At 42.0% G+C, this 20,788-nt stretch overlaps 1 protein-coding gene across 1 annotated transcript in view; it reads left to right on the top strand.

Moving 5' to 3' along the window:
- The window catches only part of negr1 (neuronal growth regulator 1), a gene marked incomplete at both ends in the record, with an annotated part of 124,476 nt that overhangs the window by 38,746 nt on the left and 64,942 nt on the right, over positions 1-20,788 (top strand). The window contains one exon of the mRNA XM_079158108.1: positions 19,027-19,152. Coding sequence (XP_079014234.1) covers positions 19,027-19,152 — 126 coding nt within the window. The remainder of the gene's footprint in view (positions 1-19,026; positions 19,153-20,788) is intronic.

Consider the following 20,788-nt stretch of genomic DNA (forward strand, 5'->3'; position numbering starts at 1 on the left):
AACTTAAGATTTTTATCACGTTTAACAAAGATAAATCAAGGAGAACGTCTGTAAAAAAAACACAGAGCACTGGTATCATTATCAGCACTTGGCAACAACTGATGGTCTTAGATTAGGGACCAGGAGAGAAAAATGTATAATGGTGTATCCCCAGATGTTGGTGTTTATCATGAAGCTAAGATGGTTAAAAAAGGTGTAACTGCAAGTCTTTTCTCCTTGATAATCAGAGGTGCTGCTTAATCTAATTATGTTACCGTGCACACACATCACGCTACTCCTATACCAACAACGTAATATGTACCAATATGGACTGTACTTAAATGGCCATTTTCACACCTTAGAATGCCTGCTGGGAGTATCAAAGCTCGCTCGTGACTTGGCTGTTTTATTTTATTATTTGCACCAACGACAACTGTGGTCATAGTCAGTCTTTGAATGCCCTCACTGCAACATATTTGAGTCTTTTATATCTTATCATCAGACTTTTACTACATCTTGAAAATACAATTAATATGCTCTCCTTAAAGCCACCGGACTCCATTGACAGAAACAGTCATTTTACATGCACACCGTTCAAACTCTACAGGAACAAAACCAAAGTCTTCAGTCAGTCTTTCCACTGTTCCAACATCCACCAACTCCGGTACCTTTCTACAGCGGCTTAGCATTAATACTTTAAATGATGTACAATAAGCTGCTTAGAACGTTGGGAAGTTAAACAGGTCACAATTCACTCTCTAATATACATTACATTTATCTGTGAAAACATCTCTTTCAAACGTATTCATTCAACTGGCGCCAACATTTGTATTTCAATAGATTACATTTGAACACATCATGACAACTTTACCAAATACTGATTTTACTCTATGCAATCTCTGTTAATGCTATAGCTTTCAGTTACGTTATTGAACCACGACTGTGCTGCATACCGGCTGCTAACAGACAACAGTTCACTAGCTCTTTCTGACGATCTCAACACAACTTTGTTGTTTACAATCAAGCATTATCAGTAAATCATTCATTGCATATATTTACAGAATATCACTAGAGGCATTCCACCCGCCCAAACACAGAGTTTACTTGCCCCTGTGTGCAAGCATTGAATCCTGCACACAAGATCAAACACGAGTTTTATGTTCCAATTTGTCAAAAAACTCATTTTATGGGGGGGGGGGGGGGGGGGGGGGGCAGTTAAATGGCCACCTTTGGGTCCCCGGGGACTCTCTACATCGAAACCCCATCAACACCACTGTGCTAGGATAGATTTGTCAATATAATTGGCTGTATGATGCGTCCGTCCCCGTCCATGTAACTTATTGTGCTCCAGCTGTCGTAATTGCCTCATTGTCCATCTGTTTTCAAACAGTGGATTTCTTTCCTAATGTACAGTCCTGAGAGTGAGTGGACCGTGGAAAGGCCGAGTATACAATTAATGACATTCACACTGACAGTTAGCAGAGATAATGTCACATTTCTTCTGCTTCAGCGCCATTTTAGGGGTGCACCGCGCCTCTCAATATACGTGTGATAAACTGCGGTCAGCTGCTTGGCAGGCAGTAATGGTCACTACAGGACCATCATGTTTTTGTAGATGTTGCCTTTCTGAAGTACATTCTGTAATGGGAATCTTACCAGGGGTGTTTCGGGGTCATGGCAAGCTCCTCACCACTGGCCATATGGCCACAATCAAACCGAAGCTAATGTGCCAGCTGTCAGCCTTATAATACAGTTTGCGATGCCCAGAATTCCTGATGGATGTGACCTCGTGGCTGAAATCTGGCAACGGTTGCACCTACAAATACCAATTGTTGCACTACGGTTACACAAATGTGACATGCAGAAACCAGCTTTATTTGGTTAAATACAGCTTAGAAATAACACTGTGTTTCGCAACACCTGACCAGCAGCACACGTATTGCTTCACAACACATACAAAACTCTGGAAGCCAGAATAATAATTGTACAAAAATGTCATAAAGTGACAACAATAAAAATAGAAGCAGTCGCTGAGATGATAATTGGGGAATATAAGTGTGTGAAAACAAAGTTGAACATAGTTTGATATGCTTTGTTGCGTTTATGGTTGATGGTGTTATGGTTGTGTTATCTGACTCTGCTGTGGAATCATCAGGCAAATGGGTCGTCAGCCATTGAGACAGAGCTGTGAATCAGAGTGTGAGCTGCAGGCAGGAAGTATGTCGAAATACAGATGACTCACTCCAGCTGATGAATGCCTGCGGTCACGTCTCTGATGGGGTTCTCAAGGTAGTTAAAAATGTGGTGCATTACATTGTCAGCCAGTCTCGTTTCTTTATTCCTGTGCGGGAGCCACATATCTGTGCCGTTATGGCACCTTCATAACGTCACTTGTACTTTTGTTTCTGTGCCCCGTGTGTTGTGAATCATTACCTGTCACTGTACGGTACTTGTGTACACATGCTTAAGCCCACTCATGGAGAACAGAGGGATTTCTTTACAGATGAGAGATGTAGCAGGGAAGCAGGCCTGTCATGTTGCAGAGGCTTCTGGGAGCATGCTGTTCTTTCATCTGCTGAAAGGAAAGGGAAGAAAAAAAGAGCTGGACACTTTAATCTGGGCTTTTTCAGTCCAAGCATACAACATTTATTAATGCTGTAACACGAATGTTACAGTTGAAGTAAAAAAGGATTTCATGGCATTGGATTTTTGGCACTTTTGCTTCGCTAGACAGTGCACCATGAGGAGCAACACAGGAAATGGGAGCAAGAAGGGATTACTGTATATGTATGTATATGTATGGAAATATTGCATATTTCCATACATATACATCCATTTCCGGTGCTCGGTAAGGCCCTTGACCTTTTTTTTTGTGTTTGGTCATTTCATCAAAGTTCTGCCAATACATATTTAATGCACAATTTTCTTGAACTGATCATGGAGATGGAAATATACTTAGCGCATTGCTTCATAATTCCCTAAACCAGGGATGACTTAACTCATTGAAAGTTCTAAAACTAAGAAACTTGTAGTTTTCTTTAGTACTTTAAGTCACTGCCCATGCATTCTTTTTTCCTTTGTTTTGTCCGCACTGTATCAGCAAAAATCAACGATTAATGTCAATGGGAGGTAGCCATTCGTTTTGCCACGGGAACAACACATATTTCTTTCTAATCACATCCCATGGGGTTGCTCTTTACCTGAGCATTACAGCAGTTTTACAGCAGCAGGAATTTCTCGTTATCGTCACACTTCTCAATACATGAATAGATATGACTGTGCCTGCGCACTCACGTCTCAGGATCATTTAATCTCCGCGTGACATTTATCCCCCTCAGAGACCTTGTGTCACTTCAACAAATTAGACGTTTGCATTCATGCCTCCCCCGCACCGCTTCATTGCAAACAGAGGCCATGAGAAGTGAGAAAATTGTGGCATTCAAAACACACTATATCTTTTTTTTTTTCTTTTTTTTTATGGAATAAATCCAAGGCTTTATATACTGGCGGTGAACAAATTTAATACATTAAGTGAGAGTCACTACGATACACCAGCAGATCCAAACAAACTTAAGGGAATTGAAATGTTCTCTCCAGTGATGCAAAGATATTGGAGTTCCAATAATCCATAAATATTGCAAAACTAGAATCATTTGGGGAGTAAAAATGTTTATCACGCGGCACAGCTTGAGATCTACCAGTGCCTAAATGGGTCTCTCGGGTAATCTCAGCCATAAGCAATACTCATCAGGGCCATCGGGGTCTGCTGAATTACTAAGAGGGTCCATGTTTCCCACCAGGTACATTTGGCACAGGTAACTGCTGAGCAGTTAAACTCTTCCTTTGAATACTTGACTTAACAAGATTAAGCTAAGTGGGTTCTGCCTTGTGGCCGTGCACTGATTACTGAGTAAAGCTGCCATATCAGTGACATCACAGACCAGTACAGACTCCTGGTCCACATCAGCCCCGCTCTTTTCCTCTTGTTTTACTGCTCTATTGCACCCCTGATCTTCATCTGCACATCTTCATCACTGACCTATTTTACAGTCTATAGTCGGGACCGCTATCTGATGGAGGATACAGAGGGAAGAGAGATCGGTATCATCACCTACACACCACGTGACTGTACCCCTCCTACTCAGCGGCCATTCTTTTTCCTCCCTCTCTGTTAATTAAGATTGTAGATGTGATAATGTATTAAATATGCACAGCACCTCTCATCTAAGAATATCTTGTCACAGGGAGGAAGGGGGAGAGAGGCATACTTCCCTTCAGCAGTGACTGCTTCCACGGGCACTGGTAATGTGGTTCACTGAAAACTGTGGGCCGGAATGTTTGAGTTTAAAAAATTCACTCAAGAGAAATCTTGCTGACATATTGTAGTGTGGATCAGTCTATTATTTATACAGAGTGCATGTTACCAGCATGCCTCACACTACCAAACGAACAGCAGTATATCTGTTAAAGGTTTTATGTAAGACTTTATCGACGCGGCAGTGTGATGTAGCACTTCAGAGAGTTAACATTTAAGAAAAAAAAAAAAGGGAGACATAATCCCGTATGTGATGAAAATGTTTTGGACGTTAATATGGATCAGAGCGGATCCACGGTGAAAAGTCGGCGCCCACGCCCCATGGCGTGAGTGATTGAGTGAGTGTGGGAAGAGTGTTTTCTCAGCGAGCAGTGAAACGGAGGGTTAAACCTCCAGGTCGTCGCTCCTGTCTTTGATGTCAGTGCAGAGATAGAGTATAATTACAGAGTACGGCATAATAAGGGCCCGGCAAATCTCCGTTTATTCTAAATATGCTATGTCACTCTCATTAAAAAAAGATAAAATGTTCTCACGACCTCAGACCGAAAATACAGCCCTGTCAACGACACTGTGACACAGGAATTAACCCGGAGATTTAACACCTTCTCAATGACATTCCTCCCTCATTTACTGTTTCCTCCCGAGTATTCGCTATATCAATAATATAAAGTTTAAGCATAATTGCAACCCAGCTCTACCTTTCTCTTTATTCAATTAAAAATAGATTGCACTGGGTGAACATATTGGTTAAACAATTTCCCATTTAAACTTGATGTCGAGTAGCTTAAACAGTTTAGTGTTACATAAGTCCTCCATATTTCATTGAAATGCAGCGGGACGTTTTGTCAATAGTCTTTGTGACTCACCCAAAGATGAAATTGGATGCCGCTATTCGACTTGCAATTTACTATAATAGCCTATAAGTGTTGTAAAAAATGCACAACTCAAGAAGTCAATCTTCTAAATGAGCAGCCACTTCAGGGACGAGGATCCACCGACAGGTGTGCAGACTCTATTCCTCCACAGGTGTGTGAAGTGGTTATTGTCGTTCACTCGGAGAGTTTTGGGCTTAATCCCCCTCTCGTTAATCCCCTTTCTCAAAAGATTTACATGTACACTATAATATGTCTCATAGAGTAAAGCGGGGTGGAGAGGATACCAGAAATGTTATAGTCGTTAAACATTTGAACTTCATCAATATTTAAGACCAATTGTAAACTAAAAGCTCAACATTCTCCATGCCTTCGTTCTATCCTCGTAGGGATGCACGATTATACTACATTCTATCAAAATATAGCCTAGTGCTGTTTTCAAATCACAGGGGGGGCCGTATTGGTTAAATGTGAATATATATATACACAAAATGCAGCTCCTCACAGGCCGATGATCGGTCCGCGCTCTGGCTCAGCAGGCAGAAACGCAGAACATGAAGCCTGAGAAGATGGATTCTCCGGAGATCATGAGAATCCAGCTGCAGTGAAAAGTAAAGATGTCCTGGACTACACTTCATATTCTACAGACTTGGAAAGTCAGACTCTGTTTTGTATGGATCTTCATAAAGATAACACAAAACACAAATCACACAATTGCAATATCAGTCGAAATAATTCCAATTGAAACGTATACCTAAACTTGCATTACAGCTACAATTTAAAAACCTTTCACTGTAAATATTAGTGAAAAACTAATGATGAGATAATGATTTTTGAGGTTATGGAGTTTCTCCTAGTTTTCAACGATCTACTGTAGTATTTGTAAAAATGAACACTTGGTTGGTATCAAAGTAAAGAAAAGCACACACTGACTACGCTGTAGCGATAGCACCTAATGACTGTATGTGTTGTAAGTGCTGTGAGAAGAGGCTCGTGAATTGGTGTTACTGTCCCCAGCTGGAATAACTGTGTATCAAGAGTCTCGGTGGAATAATAATGCGTTAAAACAACGCGGCCTGCCATGAATATTGCAGGGAAAGTGTTGAGAGGAATATGAGTGTGTCTAAAGGAACAGATTTGCCTTTATGGCCCCTGGCATTTAGTTAGCCACTAATCATTGTTGTGTGTGTGTGTGTGTGTGTGTGTGTGTGTGAATCCCTGTCTTAGGACCTGTAAATCTCTTTTCTCCATTATGTGTTTGCGGGTGCGTGCACACATTGCATGTGTGCTTCTTCATGCACTTGTGGGCAGGTGATTGTGTGTTGGTGCACTAATGTGAGTCCTCATCATGGAAATGGCGGATATTAGCCATGATTAATTAAAATGAGTAAGGACAAAGGTCAGCCACTCAGCTCTCACTTCTCTCTTCTCCAGAGAGGGAGTCGATGCACCATGAGTGGAGAGGAACTAAGGCATTTGTATTTGGGTATTCCAGGTAACACAGCCGAACATAAAGCTAGACTCTTACACTCTCACTGCTGCACGTTTATTCGACCACATTTCCTTTAACCCGCGTAGCATAACCCGCAACATGTCAGCGCTTTCTTCATCTCAGATTCAGAGGGCTCCATTATGGAAAGCTTGATTGCTCTCTGCATGATGGTTTTGGACCTACTTTACTCGCAGTGAATTGCAGAGTGATGCTTTTGTACTTTGAGATGCGTGTTTACAGTCGTACATCAAAATGAGCCTCAGATTGCAGTAATGGGGTTTGTGCAAAGCAGAAAAATGAAGACTTTGCTCCCTGGGAAATTTCTTGGAAACTGTCCCATTTTAATTACACTTCCTTTTCCAACTTACTCTCTACATGCCTGTGCTTATGGATAACACAAGATTAATGGGCAGGACATGTCCATCTCTGTTGTCACCCACTGCAGTATATATTAAGTGAAACACAGCGGTTTTAAAATTGTGATGCTAAGCCAAGTAAATTCACCGATGGGCCGTGCTGTATTACAGGAGTCAGCACGCACAGATGTCGAATAACATAGTAGAAAATAAAATAAAACCTGACCAGAGGCATACAAATCTGTCTCAAATTCAGCACTTTCATTTCCACAGCATCTTTTCCATCATTGCAACAACAAAGTCATACCACACCAGCCTGATAATCACACTGGATTGCCATTGTATTATTATGTCATTATTCAGCCCGACATATTGTTCATGTTCTAATTTCCATCTACAAAGTGCTGATCGGTCTCTTTTTTTTTTGACAGTGAGTTCAAAGCCAGGCCGGTTTGATTTTCTCAAACACAGTAATCGTAGTAATATGAGACGTGGGCAAACATTTGGAACCAGGCTGATGACACTACACACCACGCTTACTTCCATGCAACTATTGATAATCAGGTGTTCTTATGTTTAACCTTAAATGCCTAAATATCACTGGCTCAAGCCTCTGTTTTGATTCCAAATAATCAAAAAAAATAATAAAGTCTGTTTAATTAACAGCAAATATATATACTATATATATTTAGGTTTTGGGCTGTAAAACTTAATTTAGACTGTGTTGTGGCATATATTCCTGTTTTGTCCAAAGCAATCAACCAATAATGAAAATAATGACTAGTTGCAGTCGTAGTCTGATATTAGCCCTGATTGCTTGCTTTCATCAGTATCTGATTCAGTGTCATGACGGTTTTTAAAAGATGTCTATCCTCAAACTATCTGCAAGCCTTAATTGCCGGCACACATGTCTTGTTTTCCCTGTAGGCCTATATTAATCTAAGTAGGTGTTCCTCTTGATAATGCTCTTTTCAGTCAGACGGCTGAAATCTGAACTGTAAAGTGTGAAGGAGAAGGCGAGTGGACATGAGCGAAAGCTTTCTTGAGCCCCTCTTCTTTTGTAAATGGCGGTGTGTTATGCAGAGACAATTTAATACACTGTATTTACTCTCCGAGACCATTTTTATTGCAATCTGGACATGCAGGCCACTCTGGGATACGCCATAGAAGATGAAACAATCACACTGTGAGTGTTTTCACCCACCAGTGGCGTTAGGCCGTGGCTTTTCTGGTGCTTAACAGTTGGTCCTCAGAGGTGTAAATCACAACAGAGAAATAGGTTCTCTCACTGCTGTTGGGATCCGAGCACGGCCCTCTCTGCGATGTTTATCATACAATGGCACCTTCATCGACACGATAGCTGTGAAACAGATTTGCTGGGGGTGACACATTGGCAGGCGTCTCAGGGATACACTGGCCTTAATTGGGCAGATAAATATCACAGGCTGCGCTCCCTGGCCCTATACAGCACTGCTGCATACATCACCCTGAATGCGGACTGACCACCAGCAGTGGGGGTGCTGCTCCACTTCATCCGGTGCCCAAAGTGCAATTAAAGAGCAGCGAGAGATTTCCCCCATCAGTGGGCTTCCTTGACTTGTGGCTGTATTAGGCTGCAGTAGCAGAAGCCCTCCCGCTTCGTTAGAGAATCCAATGGCTCGCTTTATTTATAGAGTGTCAGAGGGTGTATCATCAAAGGCACAACAACCAGGCAAAGCAGATAAGAGAGCTTCTCATTTAAAATGATCACTGATGTTCTGTATAGACATTATTATTTGGACAATCAGTGCTCCAGTCTAGAGTAACAACGTAAAACAAACCGCAAGAACGGACATCTGTATTCTGCAAAGTACAAGCTCAGGGTTTTTAATAATGAGCAATTTATTGAATAGTCATGACTTTGGCCTTTCCAAAGCTCTCAGTGGGTATGAATTTCCCCGCATCTCCTTCATGTTGTTTCGTCCAAATCTTCTCCCTCCAGCCCAGAGGGGCAGATCAGGAAGAAAAAGAAAAGCAGTCGATAGTTGTGGGTGTGCACAGGTGCACATATACCGCACACATACTTGCACACACCCTCTGAGAATCACTAATCCTCTTCAGCACTTGAACCTTGAATTGTTTGGCAGTCAGTGCTATTCATCATGGACATATACGACTCACCAATGAGGGAAATAAATCAGGACAGAGAGAGAGATAGGAAGAGAGAGTTTGACAAACAATGAATGAACGTGTTTACACCCTTTTGCCACAAAACTTCCCACATGCTCTTCCTGAAATCTTAGCCTACCTGATGACACAATCAGAGATACACAAACATATTTCAAGGTAATAGCTTTGTTATTACGAATGCATGAAAGAAAAGACAGGGAATTGCACTTTACTCCGATGATAACGGGTCCTCGACAAATCCCAAACTGTGATATTTTAAAAGACACTTAACTATCAAGGACACTTTGAGAAGTACGGCAGTTGACAGTTTCTGTGCCACAAAAAGGTTTTCAATGTCTGAAAATGCAAATGCAAGTTAATATTATATACGGATGATCATTTTATACATCAAGTGATTAATTAGGTTATACTGTAGATACAAAATGTCCTTGATCTAGTGTGGTTAGACCGTTGAAATTGATCTTGAATTTTGACCCTTCATTTTGATAATGACTACACTAACAGTGGCGCCAAAAGCCTTTTTTATGGCAACTTGATGAGCAAAGAGCCATAACGTCTAATCTAAAGCGTCGCTTCCCTATGACTGGTCTGTTAGCTGCCAACTGCTCTTTCCCCGTTAATCACAACCCGGGTTCTAAAGTTTGAACTTTGACTTTTATCGCTGTATCAAGGCTCACTGACAGATGGAGACAGAGCTTTGTGTCCTCACATCAGATCATCCATTTCGCTCACACACACCCACAAACACACACACACACACACACACACACACAGAAACACGCTGAGAGCTGAGATGCACGGAGGATCACCAATAGCAACGGTCGTTTGGTCACCGGCTGATATGTGGTTGTTGGGAAGCAGCTTGCCCTCTGACAGTCTCAGTGGTTTACGATAAACTATTTGAAATGAGCCTTGTGTATGGCAGCGCTAATCAAAGACTCTGTTGCCTCGCAGCTAATTGAAAAAGCTAGTGATCATCTTTGAAGGCAAAAGCAGAGTGGCCCATGCTGGGGAACTTTGTTTATCATAAGCAAGATGCTGAGGCTGAAATACACTGATTAGCATGAATAAATTAGAAACTATTTCAATGAGTGGGTGATAGCTTATCTTTGAATTACATGCCCAGTGCAGCTCGCCCATTGAAGATTAATTGCCTCTCACAAGGTATTTCGAAAAGTTCATTTTCATCAATTGATTTCCCTTAATTCATGAATCCCCCAGAAGTGCATGAAATTGGTAACACGCTCTCCATAATCACGCTTTCTGCATCGTTAACTTCATTGGCAATTACTCATCATATGTATTGGTTGTGACATTTGCGGAAGCATGTTATTTTTGCACCATTAGGTCATGACAGGAATATTATCATAAACTAATGGTTAATTACAAGTTGAACAGAAAGGGTGTTCATAGTTTTCTTGGATTTCTGCAAGGAGCTTGTTTCCAGCACGCTTACTGTTCAGCCTGATCAACTCACTATCTGCAAATGAAATGACTTACAGACAATTATCATGACCAGTACTTACACATACAACATGAGACAGCTGACAACAGAGGCTGTTCCACCAAATAACCAAGAACTTGGACATGGGGAGAACCGTTTCACGACTGACCCCTTTTTTTGTTAGTAGACATGGTGATATAATTTTTGCATAATTGGAGGCCAAATAACTCACTGCACATGTTGGGTAACACTGTCTAGCATGTTTGGGTGGCTTGTTTTTTATAATGATTGAAAAATAATAAGAGTTTTTCACAATATGTACAGTCAATCACTTTATGGGGCCGCGAGTGTTACTTGAGAAAGTTAACATTAACCAGCGGGACCATATTTGCCAACCCCTACGCTGCTGGCAGAAAAACGGACAGCTAGCTGGTTAGCTAGCTAGCTTGTTAGCGAGCTAGTCTCCAGATCTTCCATCTGCTCTCCTCCCCGTTAAAGTAGTGTCTAGTAACTTTAGCCACTACTCTGATGTGATTCGTGTCTGCCTCCAGTCTTTTTCTTTGTTTGGCCTCTACCTAACATCGTGACGTAAACATGACGTTGGCTGAAAAATGGTCTCTATTACTCTGACAACGTCTGTACATTGCAGGGGACATTTTGGAGGCTCGATGTTGAATTGTCCAATGCCTTTTCTTTTTTTTCTTCTTCCTCCAAGCTATCATCACCTCACCAGTACATTATTGTTACCACAGCATTGGGGTCATTTCTGTTTCAGTCGGAGACAAGAATGTTGCCTTGAAGCAAAAACAAAATAAAAATGGGCCATAAACCGAAAGTAGACTACAACTCCAGGGTTACAGCTAAAGTAATGCGCAGATTTTAACAGTAAGAATTTATGCCAGGTGCATTTAGACTGATACAGTTAGGTGCGCCTATGGAGAGGCAGCAACAACAATACCAACTAGGTCCCACCGACATGAAAAAAGAAAAACGTATTACAGAGGAATCCCATGTTAAACACAACACTTTGCAATTGCACTATATAAGACAAATTGTTATATCAAAAACACCAATCTGATCCGTTGGAACTGATATACAGTTATCATACATTCCTACGCTATCACACACTATCAGTGGACCCTCTGGCGAATTCCTGCAGTACATTAATAGGGTAAATCACTGGATTCATCATAGATAATGATACCATTATGGAATAATGTTCATCAGCTAATGTGCACTTGCTGGGAATCTATTTGTGTCTTTCGCCGTTTGCTGTCTGCTGCAACTCCTCACATCTCAATTCTTTATTAATCTACCCAACATCTTAGCCACAAGGAGATCTTAGAATATGAAGAGATGCCAAAACCAGACAAGCAATAAAGGCTGATGAGGTTTTATGTCTTGGCCCTGCCATTCCAGCACTTAGTCCACCTCCTCTATTGCTGCTGGGCTCAAATAAATGGAAAGAAAAAGAAAACATCTCTTTTTCCTGAACATTTTTATTGCTTTTTATTATTGGCGTATGGTTGTGTGTGTTGTTCTGTTGGAAATGATTGAGATTGATATGTTTAATAATGGTATGAGAGAGCAGCAGGTGATATTGGAGGTAAAGCTAGAGTGACTTTCAAGGTTCATGGGCTGGAAGTCAACTGCTGGATGTTCTTCATTTGAAAGCACACACTGCCGGCACATTGGCATGTTTATCCAAAAAATCCTTTTCCTTCATAATCAGGCCCACATATATTTTTTTCTATAAGTTCTAAATAAGACATAACAGTGCTAACAATAACTTTGAAAACATGCTTTATTTTCATCCGACATTCCTCACTTTCTAACAAGTTAAATTTACAGCATGATGCTGTTGTTGACATTTCAACATTCAACTCTGAGGTGGTCAGCCCACCTGAACTGAGCCCGGGACAACGTTGTCGCTAACTTCGGGGCTAACACACTTCACTTTAATCAGCAGGTGACAAGCAAGACATCGCAGCTTGGCGTGGGTCTTGAGGATTTGTAGCATTTATTCATCGACACATAAACTATACACACACTGAACTATTACATTCACAACTATAAGATGACTGCTTACTTCATACTCACAAACAAACAAACAAACAAACGCACACTCTCTCTCACGACCACACTCTTGCTAATGTTATGCCGGGCTTGCGATACACTGGGGGAAACCCTGACAGACTGTGCCAGGCAAACACACAGCTGACATCCTCACAGTTAAACTAATTGATGCACTGAGACTTATTGAGAAAGTGGCTGCATGTGCACACACAACAGTGCACAAAGTGGTACCGGGTGTGGTTGTATTGGAGTAGTTGTGTGATTACAAGTATGAGTACGTGAGCAAAGTATCGGACAGATACCCGATGTCCGCATCGGTATCTGTGTCTCTCTATTGAAGATTTTTGAAAGATTCATATAAGTCATCTGGCTAAGCCTCAGGGACAAAGTCAGCCATCTTTACACTAAAAATTGCTAAATTGGAGGGCCATGGTTTTGTGTTTTTGTTGCTAATAATGACAGATTTCTCTTTCTACTCGGATGAACTTTTTCCAAAGTTAAGTACTACAAATGATCTGTGCCTGCTTTATGACACTGCAAAGGTAGGTAATCCCTTTGAGTAATATAATCTGTCACTGTTTATGTTTAGTTTCCCTGTCTGACAACTAATTAGCAGGCTGGAAGTTGGTTCTATCTCGCTGCCTGCAGTGAGGAAAGGGAATTGAAAACCTTTAGGAATAGCTGTGTAGGAACTGTCTCATTACTGAGGTTTATATTACGCCCTGCAAACACATGTATATTTTACAGGTTTATAGTATGATCCATCGATATCAATGTCATATCAAACAACCTGCGGTTTTGGGAAGCTTTGGAGTTTAGAATTGCAGGGAGCCAATCGAAGATCGCCTCAGGATTTGTTCACTGTGTCAAGCAAAGCTGAAAATTAAAACTGAAATCTGTCCCTAATCCAATTTCAAAGTGCTTCATGTTGTTGATTAAACATGATCAGTCCACAGATCAGTAAGCATCTGATTTTAATAAGACCATTACATTGGATTGTGTTTGGACAGGAGATGCTCGCGGCAGTGACAGCACCTTCGTCCATTCCTGTGTGTAGGATGACGGTGGACAAATTAAGGATTTGAATTACAGAAACTGAAGCAGGAGGAATTTCTCTCCTTTTCTCTCCCTCCCTCTCAGCTCTCTCTGACTCGCCTACCTCCTCGCCGCCCGGACTGCCATCCATTACAACAAGTGGCCGGGCTTCCCCTCTGTGCTCTAATTGGGAACCTGGATGGCAGTAGTTTTAGCCAGTAATGGGGTCCTGCAATTTGGTAGCAGAAGTCATTCTGGAGAGACTTGTCAGAATTCATAGAAGGGCCCAGAGGTGTGCATCCCACTTTGCAGCCTCAGAAGAAAACCCCTGCATTTTAATAGTGCAGCTGTAAGCATTTCGGTAATTCAAGGTGGCGTCATTATAGGCTTATTTATTCACTCGAGGTGTCTGCCAGGAGGAAGATGGCGCCGCCCAGATTGGCTGTGGCAGCTCACTCTCAGCACCTCCCGCAGGGCTGGAGAAGGGAAAATTAGAGAGGAATGGGCAAACACGACAATCATAGCATCGTTACTGAATTAGCACCCAAATAAAACAACAAGCTGTGTGTCTAGGTGTTGAGAGATTGGGTTATAATGATCTGCTGTACGAGGGGCAGCACAGTTACGTCCGTTTCTGATGTTTCAATAGTAGGAGGAGGTTTAACAAGGATAAAATGTGGCACTCAGAGAGATGCAACCTCGAAAAAAGGTTATGGTCTTTTCAGGATTTCAAGGCATTGTGGTAACCAAGAAATAGGCAAGCGTGAAAGCCCTCAACAGTGTCGAAACGGCATTTTACAGCAGGAACTAACATCCACGTGAATAACTTCCTACTCAGACGTGACCACAGTCTTCCTCAGTAACCGAGGAGGGACCCAGTTTGCCAAAAACTGGGTCCTGATTTAAAGGAAACTCTGAACTAAGGACCTAAGGAACGAAGGACTAAGAAAAGTTTGACATAGTGGAAAATACACATATTAGCTTCCTGGCAGAGAATTAGATGAGACGATAAATATCACTCCCATATCTGTCCAATAAATATATGAAGCGACATCCAGTAGCCATTAGCTTAGCTTAGTACAAAGACTGGAAACGGGGGGAAACAGATAGCCTGGCTCTGTCTAACAGTAACAAATCTACCAAAACCTGTTCAAATCACTTAACATGTTATATTTAATTTGCTTAATCGGTATAAAAAGTGTAAAAAACAATTTGTAGTTCTACGGGGGGTTATGTACCAGACTATTACTTACTGGAGTCTTCGCTGGTTACCTGGCAGCTGTTCAGAGTCAAGGACTAGTCCAGTGTAGAAGCCCTTACTCTTGAGATACTACGTGCTGATTTAGGTGCTGGTAGGCAGATTTTGTAACCGATTGACAAGAGCAGGCGAGCTGTTTCCACCTGGTATTGATCAGTCTCCACCAGAAAGTGAATAAAGTAAGGTAATGGTAGAGCTACTTTAAACCCAGGCACTGTCATTGCCCTCAATACAAGGTTAAGACTGTGTCTTTTCTGCTGTGTTGACTTTTTACATTGCCATTGTTTGTCAACTGAACGGAACAATGCTATTCACGCCACTGACACACACAACCACACATAGATATTAATAATTTGTGTGTGACATCAACACTTATAATAGTAATACAGTAATACCGTTTATCAATAAGAGGCCAACACTAGAATGGTAGAAATAAAGAAATCTGCAGCCACTTGGTAACTTGATTTTCGCATTAGGAATGTCTATTTGCCAAATAGAAAAACCTCTTCAGCCCTAAATATCAAGCGTCCATATTGTGGCCCCGCAACATCAATGCTTGCAATGTCTCAGCACTGTAACCTAGCAACAAGACTCTCGCTTATATAAGATCTTGTTTAGGATGTTTGTTTTATTCTTAATGAGGGACAACAGATGGCAGGATCCTATTTTGCTTATGCATTAGCGGTGTCCAAGGTCCCCGAGCACTCATCCACCATCCCCTCTACATAATAATACATTCTTCATATGGAACAGGAAGCAGTACATTTAGATCTAGGACACATGCAAGTCGTCAACATCGGATAGTGATCAGATGCATTATGTGGTCAAAGGAGCAGCTGTGAAACGTTCGACGAACACATTTCAGTTCTTTGTTATTTTTGCTACTCCTCCATGCAGTATTACTAGACTTGTTCTGTTGAACAATAGCCGCTGACAAAGCTCTGCTAATTTGATGATAAACACATTTTCCTATAAACTCTTCTTAATAAAAGTCCCCTTTTTATTTTGTTATCGAAAAGCTTTTGTTTTGAAGCAGCAAAAACAAGATATTTTAGGTTTTCATCAGTAGTAACTGAACCAACTCAGACACCAGGTCTCAGCTGTGCTCCAGCCCCAGTTTAGCGCCTCTCTTCCCAAAGCTCTCGCTCGAGAGAATACCTCCCATGTGGTGGGGCTAGATTTGATGATTTCTTTCCGGATTTTGCCCACATGCTGTCCACACCTCACTGAGATCCGAACTCGACGCGAGCCGAGCCACCTCGGCCACCTTTGGTCTGGCCGATCCGATCCCAATGCGAGCAAGATCTGATCTCGGAGCATGCAGACTAATGCGTCCCGGCACGATGGGATGATGATTAAAAGTGTAACCACGCCCTCACTTTGTGAAGCAGTTTTTGTTGCCATAGGTTTGAAATGTTCGATGGTCTCAAACTACAACAGTTTTTAAAGACATGATACAAAAGCACGGCTTGTTGTCTGGTGAATAAATGACTGTTCTGTTCTTCACAGACATTCCCACGTGTCTAAACTTTGACTGACTTCTATTGATTTTTTATTCAGTTTCCAAGACTTTTTGTTATTCTCTGCCGGAGCAAACAGTGTCATACAGTTAAGCAACTGAGCTACAGTAGCTTTGAGCTGAAAAACTGAGGGCTCTTCATCTGAACCGTTGAAAACCTCTCAGTCCCTGCCTGGGAGAGATAGGATCAGTAGACAACCCCAACATTTTCAATTTTGTGCTATCAGACACTGAGGAGACATGTCAACAGTGGGGTCCTACAGCAAGTAAACACAGCAGTCTGACAAGCAATAACCTAGATTCAACATCGCCTCCGGTCCTCTCCCACTGAAGGTCCGCCACTTTCATCTCATTTAGATCCAGATCTGTTGATCGAAAATGACGCCTATCGCCCCCTCCCACCCCCCCCCCGCAAAACAGAAAACGCCAGTGATTGTCCCTCATGTCATTGAGGGCTGTGCCTGTGTGTGGTTGGGTCCAAACAGGCTATATGCTGCTACCGTTTGTGAGTCATAGCTGTAAAGGTTCCAGTTATATGAGTGTTGATGCTTTCAATGATGCGCCATCGTTTATTTAAGTGGAGGCTACTTGCTCCTTATATACAAATTAGGGTCCACACCACAGATCACTATTTTCAGTCTAGTTTATTTATTTATTTTAACACTCTTGTACAATATTTTTTGGCGGGTAGACAAGTGAACCTATATCAGTAAAAAGCATATGGTGGATGTCGTCATTATTCAGGCTGTAATGTTCTTAGCCACAGCCTCTGTATTGTTGCTTATAATAAGAGTGAAGAGGAGGGTGTCTGCATCTAAACTGGACAGGGCTCAGTGACAAAAGAGAACACGTGACTCCAAAAAAAAGTGTTGGCGGGTCTTAAGAGGAACTCTGGAAATTGTTGAATCAACTTTTCTTTTGTTCGCCTTTTTTTTTTTAGCGGGCATCAGGAGGGATCAGAGGGGTGGAATGGTTGGAAGCCCCCAGACGACTGAGAAGCCATTACAGTATAGCACAGTCCAGTGCAGAAACGCTTCCTCAGAGATTCAAATCTTGCAGATTAAAATAGTGTCTTATAAGCCTGCATGTGTGTGCACGTACACCCATGTGCCTGAATGTGTGCTCAGTTAAATGTGTTTTAAATGCCTTTGTGGGTGGCTGCATGTGAGCCTGCGTGTGTTCGGGGGCAGTCTAAATACCGAAGCTTTTAATGTCCAATCTTCAAGAGGATTTAAGTGCTCAGAAACTTGTCAATTATGTTTGTAAGTGATGTCCAGCAGGGACTGTTGATGAGCTGCCCCCAGTAGAAAAGGAACTTCACTTTTCTTTTTCGGAAATATGCTTTTAAAAAGGACTTGGTGGATTTATGATGCACAGCTTTTCACACCGCCTAAAGTGAAGCCTGCTACCAGACCTATGAATCACTGCCCACGTGAGGGATTCAAACCGGTCTGGTTTTGTTCTTGTGAATAACGGTTTGAGAAATCGAAGCCTTTGTGGGTGGAAGTAACTTGACTGCCAAGCTCTGTCACGAAAATGTTAAACATTGCTCATGATATCTTTACGTGTGTAACTAGAAAACACAAATGAATCACGCCCAAAGGCCCCGTGAGCAGACAAGACGCCCAGCTTTACTGCCATCGCTAACGTTTGCTATCAAGCTATGTCGGCTGACAAGTTAGCAACCAGCAGAGCCCAATTTAAATCCATAGTCTATAATTTACCTTGGGTGTGCTTCTCATTGGTCTCAATCTCACAGGTGCTTTATTCTATCGTTCCAATTGTTCATGACTGTATGACATTCAGCTTGTTCCTAATGACTTCATGTCATTGTTTTCTATTTTGTGTTTTAATTATTGCTTTTTAAATCATCATTTTAAATACCAATGTATTGTGGCCTCAGTCAACAGCACCCAAACGTAGCCCATGCAGTGCTAATTGGTAAAAAATGAATAGATAGATCAAATGTGATTCAAAAGTACATCACACACTATCAGAGGGGTCGTTTTGAAGGAGACAGAGATAATTCACAATACACATACAATTATTGCAATATGCTAATTAACTGTAACATTTATTTCCTCAGATGGAATTACATTACATGACTTGTAATCCTTTGGGAAGAACTAAGTTAACATTGCGCTTTGATGGTTGTTTCTTACAGTGGTGTATTCTTGGGGTCCTCGGGGACCCCAGTCGGCAGTCCTTATGTATGTTAACAAGGTGGGTTAAAACACCCCAACGGAGAATATTTTACAAGATGGCAATGTCAAACTGAATCACAGGGTCTGAATACAAGGTGCCTGGTGTGATGTTACCCAAAGTGAGGGGTCATTTAAGTGTAGCATGCACTGTACCTCCTTGCACAAAACAGTGCTCACCGGGTGAGACATCCACCATACCTTACTGTCAAATGTAATACCACAGGCAGGTGATTGTTGGTGAATGAGCCCGGGGTTGCCGATTTGAAATGCTAATTTTGTGTCTGTATTGTTTTTTCTCTTTTCCTAGTTCCTCCCAAGATATATGACATTTCCTCTGACATCACGGTAAACGAGGGCAGCAACGTGTCGCTCATCTGTACAGCCAGTGGGAAACCCGAGCCAAGCATTTCCTGGAGACACATAACCCCATTAGGTGAGTTCACTTCACCTCTCACAGGCCTATGCTAATGAATGGGTGGATGGCTGAATTGAGAGGGGAAACGAGGAAGAGTGGACAGGATCAATAGGTGATGGACTGAGGACGAGAGAGGACTGGTAGGTATGTTGCAGATGAAGGGGGATGGGGTGGAGCAAGAAATAGATGTGGTTGGATAGATTCATGGCAGAAGGAGGGAGATAGATGTATAATATATTCAAGTAAATATACAGTGTCATGGAGACAGGGAGACTGTCTCAGCTCCTGCAATTAAGTTGTATTTAAGGATAGATGCAATAAACGATTCATTGTTTTTCTTTGAAACAGTTATGAAATAGTTTCCACCCACTAACCAACAGACTCCCCTTATCTCTAGACACCTGGCGAGATGCAATGGTAAGATAAGGGAATTACTTGTTTACATCAGCAGGCCGATTTGTTTGGTTTGGACATTTTAGAGGCGCTGCGATTCGCTCTGGCGGCCGCATCGCAGCAGCTGCGCCCCGTGAAGGTGACTGATATTTCAGACCTCGGTCACATATAGCAGTCATTTCCAGAGACTGGGTCGGGACCCGCAGGTGGGTCGCAGGAGATTATTTTAAGGTCTGCAAATACATTTGCTGAATTCCTTCCATTGTCTTTTATTTTACATTTGTGTCTGCAGTACACCTTTGAGCCACGCGAGGGAGCCCGTTTTGTTATGATAATTGTAGTCTACTTATAGAATTGAATCTAATATGGAAGGCTAATGTACATTCTGTTTGCTTAACTCAAGAGTAGGGATGCCCCCCCCGTTACCGGTTCTAAACGGGAGCCGATGAGACAGTAGTAAATACCCGGATTATCGGTAAGCTCTGGAGTTAACGGGTTCTGTTATCGGTACTTCAGAAGTTACCGAGTGAGAAAAAGCAGTGTTGCAAACCTCCTCCCTCTTGTTTCTTTGCACGAGGGGCGGTGTCGTGCTTCACACCGACTCCGGCTCAGTACAGCGTGAGACACACGTCATGGCAGAGAGAAAAAAAAAGATTCTTCTGAAAACTGTTATTGTCACAAATGCAATAACATCCTCAAATGTAAGCGAGGTAATAGCAGCAGTTCATCAAATATACTAGGCCAACAAGCGGAACATAAATGTGCAGAAATGCACAGTTTTCTACTGTTTGTTTAGCAGCCGTCCGTCCATGAGTTTGCTCATGAGAATGGGCTAATGAATGACCCCCCCCCCCCCCCCCCCCCCCCCCCACCACCACCACTGGTCCCAGCCCAAGTCCCTTTACGCCAGCAGCTAGAGGGACGATGACACAGGAGAGGGTGAACGAGTGTCATAGGGCTGTGATCCAGTTTATTGTTAAAGGCCTGCACCCCTTCTCAACAGTGGACTCAAAAGGGATTTAGGTAACAACTAATAAGTCTGTCAGTGTATATTGAGTTGTTTGATACATAGTTCTTAATAAGGGGAGCAGCTGTGTTGTTATAAGTTAGTGTTCTAAATTATTTTGCAGCTGCTAGTCCACTACCACTCCAGCCAACACACCGTAACAATAATTGTTTCTTTACTGTGGGGAGATGACCAAGGCTCTCAACTCCAAATATACTCCTCCCTGTAGGAATGTTCTTAAATTTACATTTGATG

The sequence above is a fragment of the Pholis gunnellus genome (assembly GCF_910591455.1).
Source record: "Pholis gunnellus genome assembly, chromosome: 4".
NCBI lineage: Eukaryota > Metazoa > Chordata > Actinopteri > Perciformes > Pholidae > Pholis > Pholis gunnellus.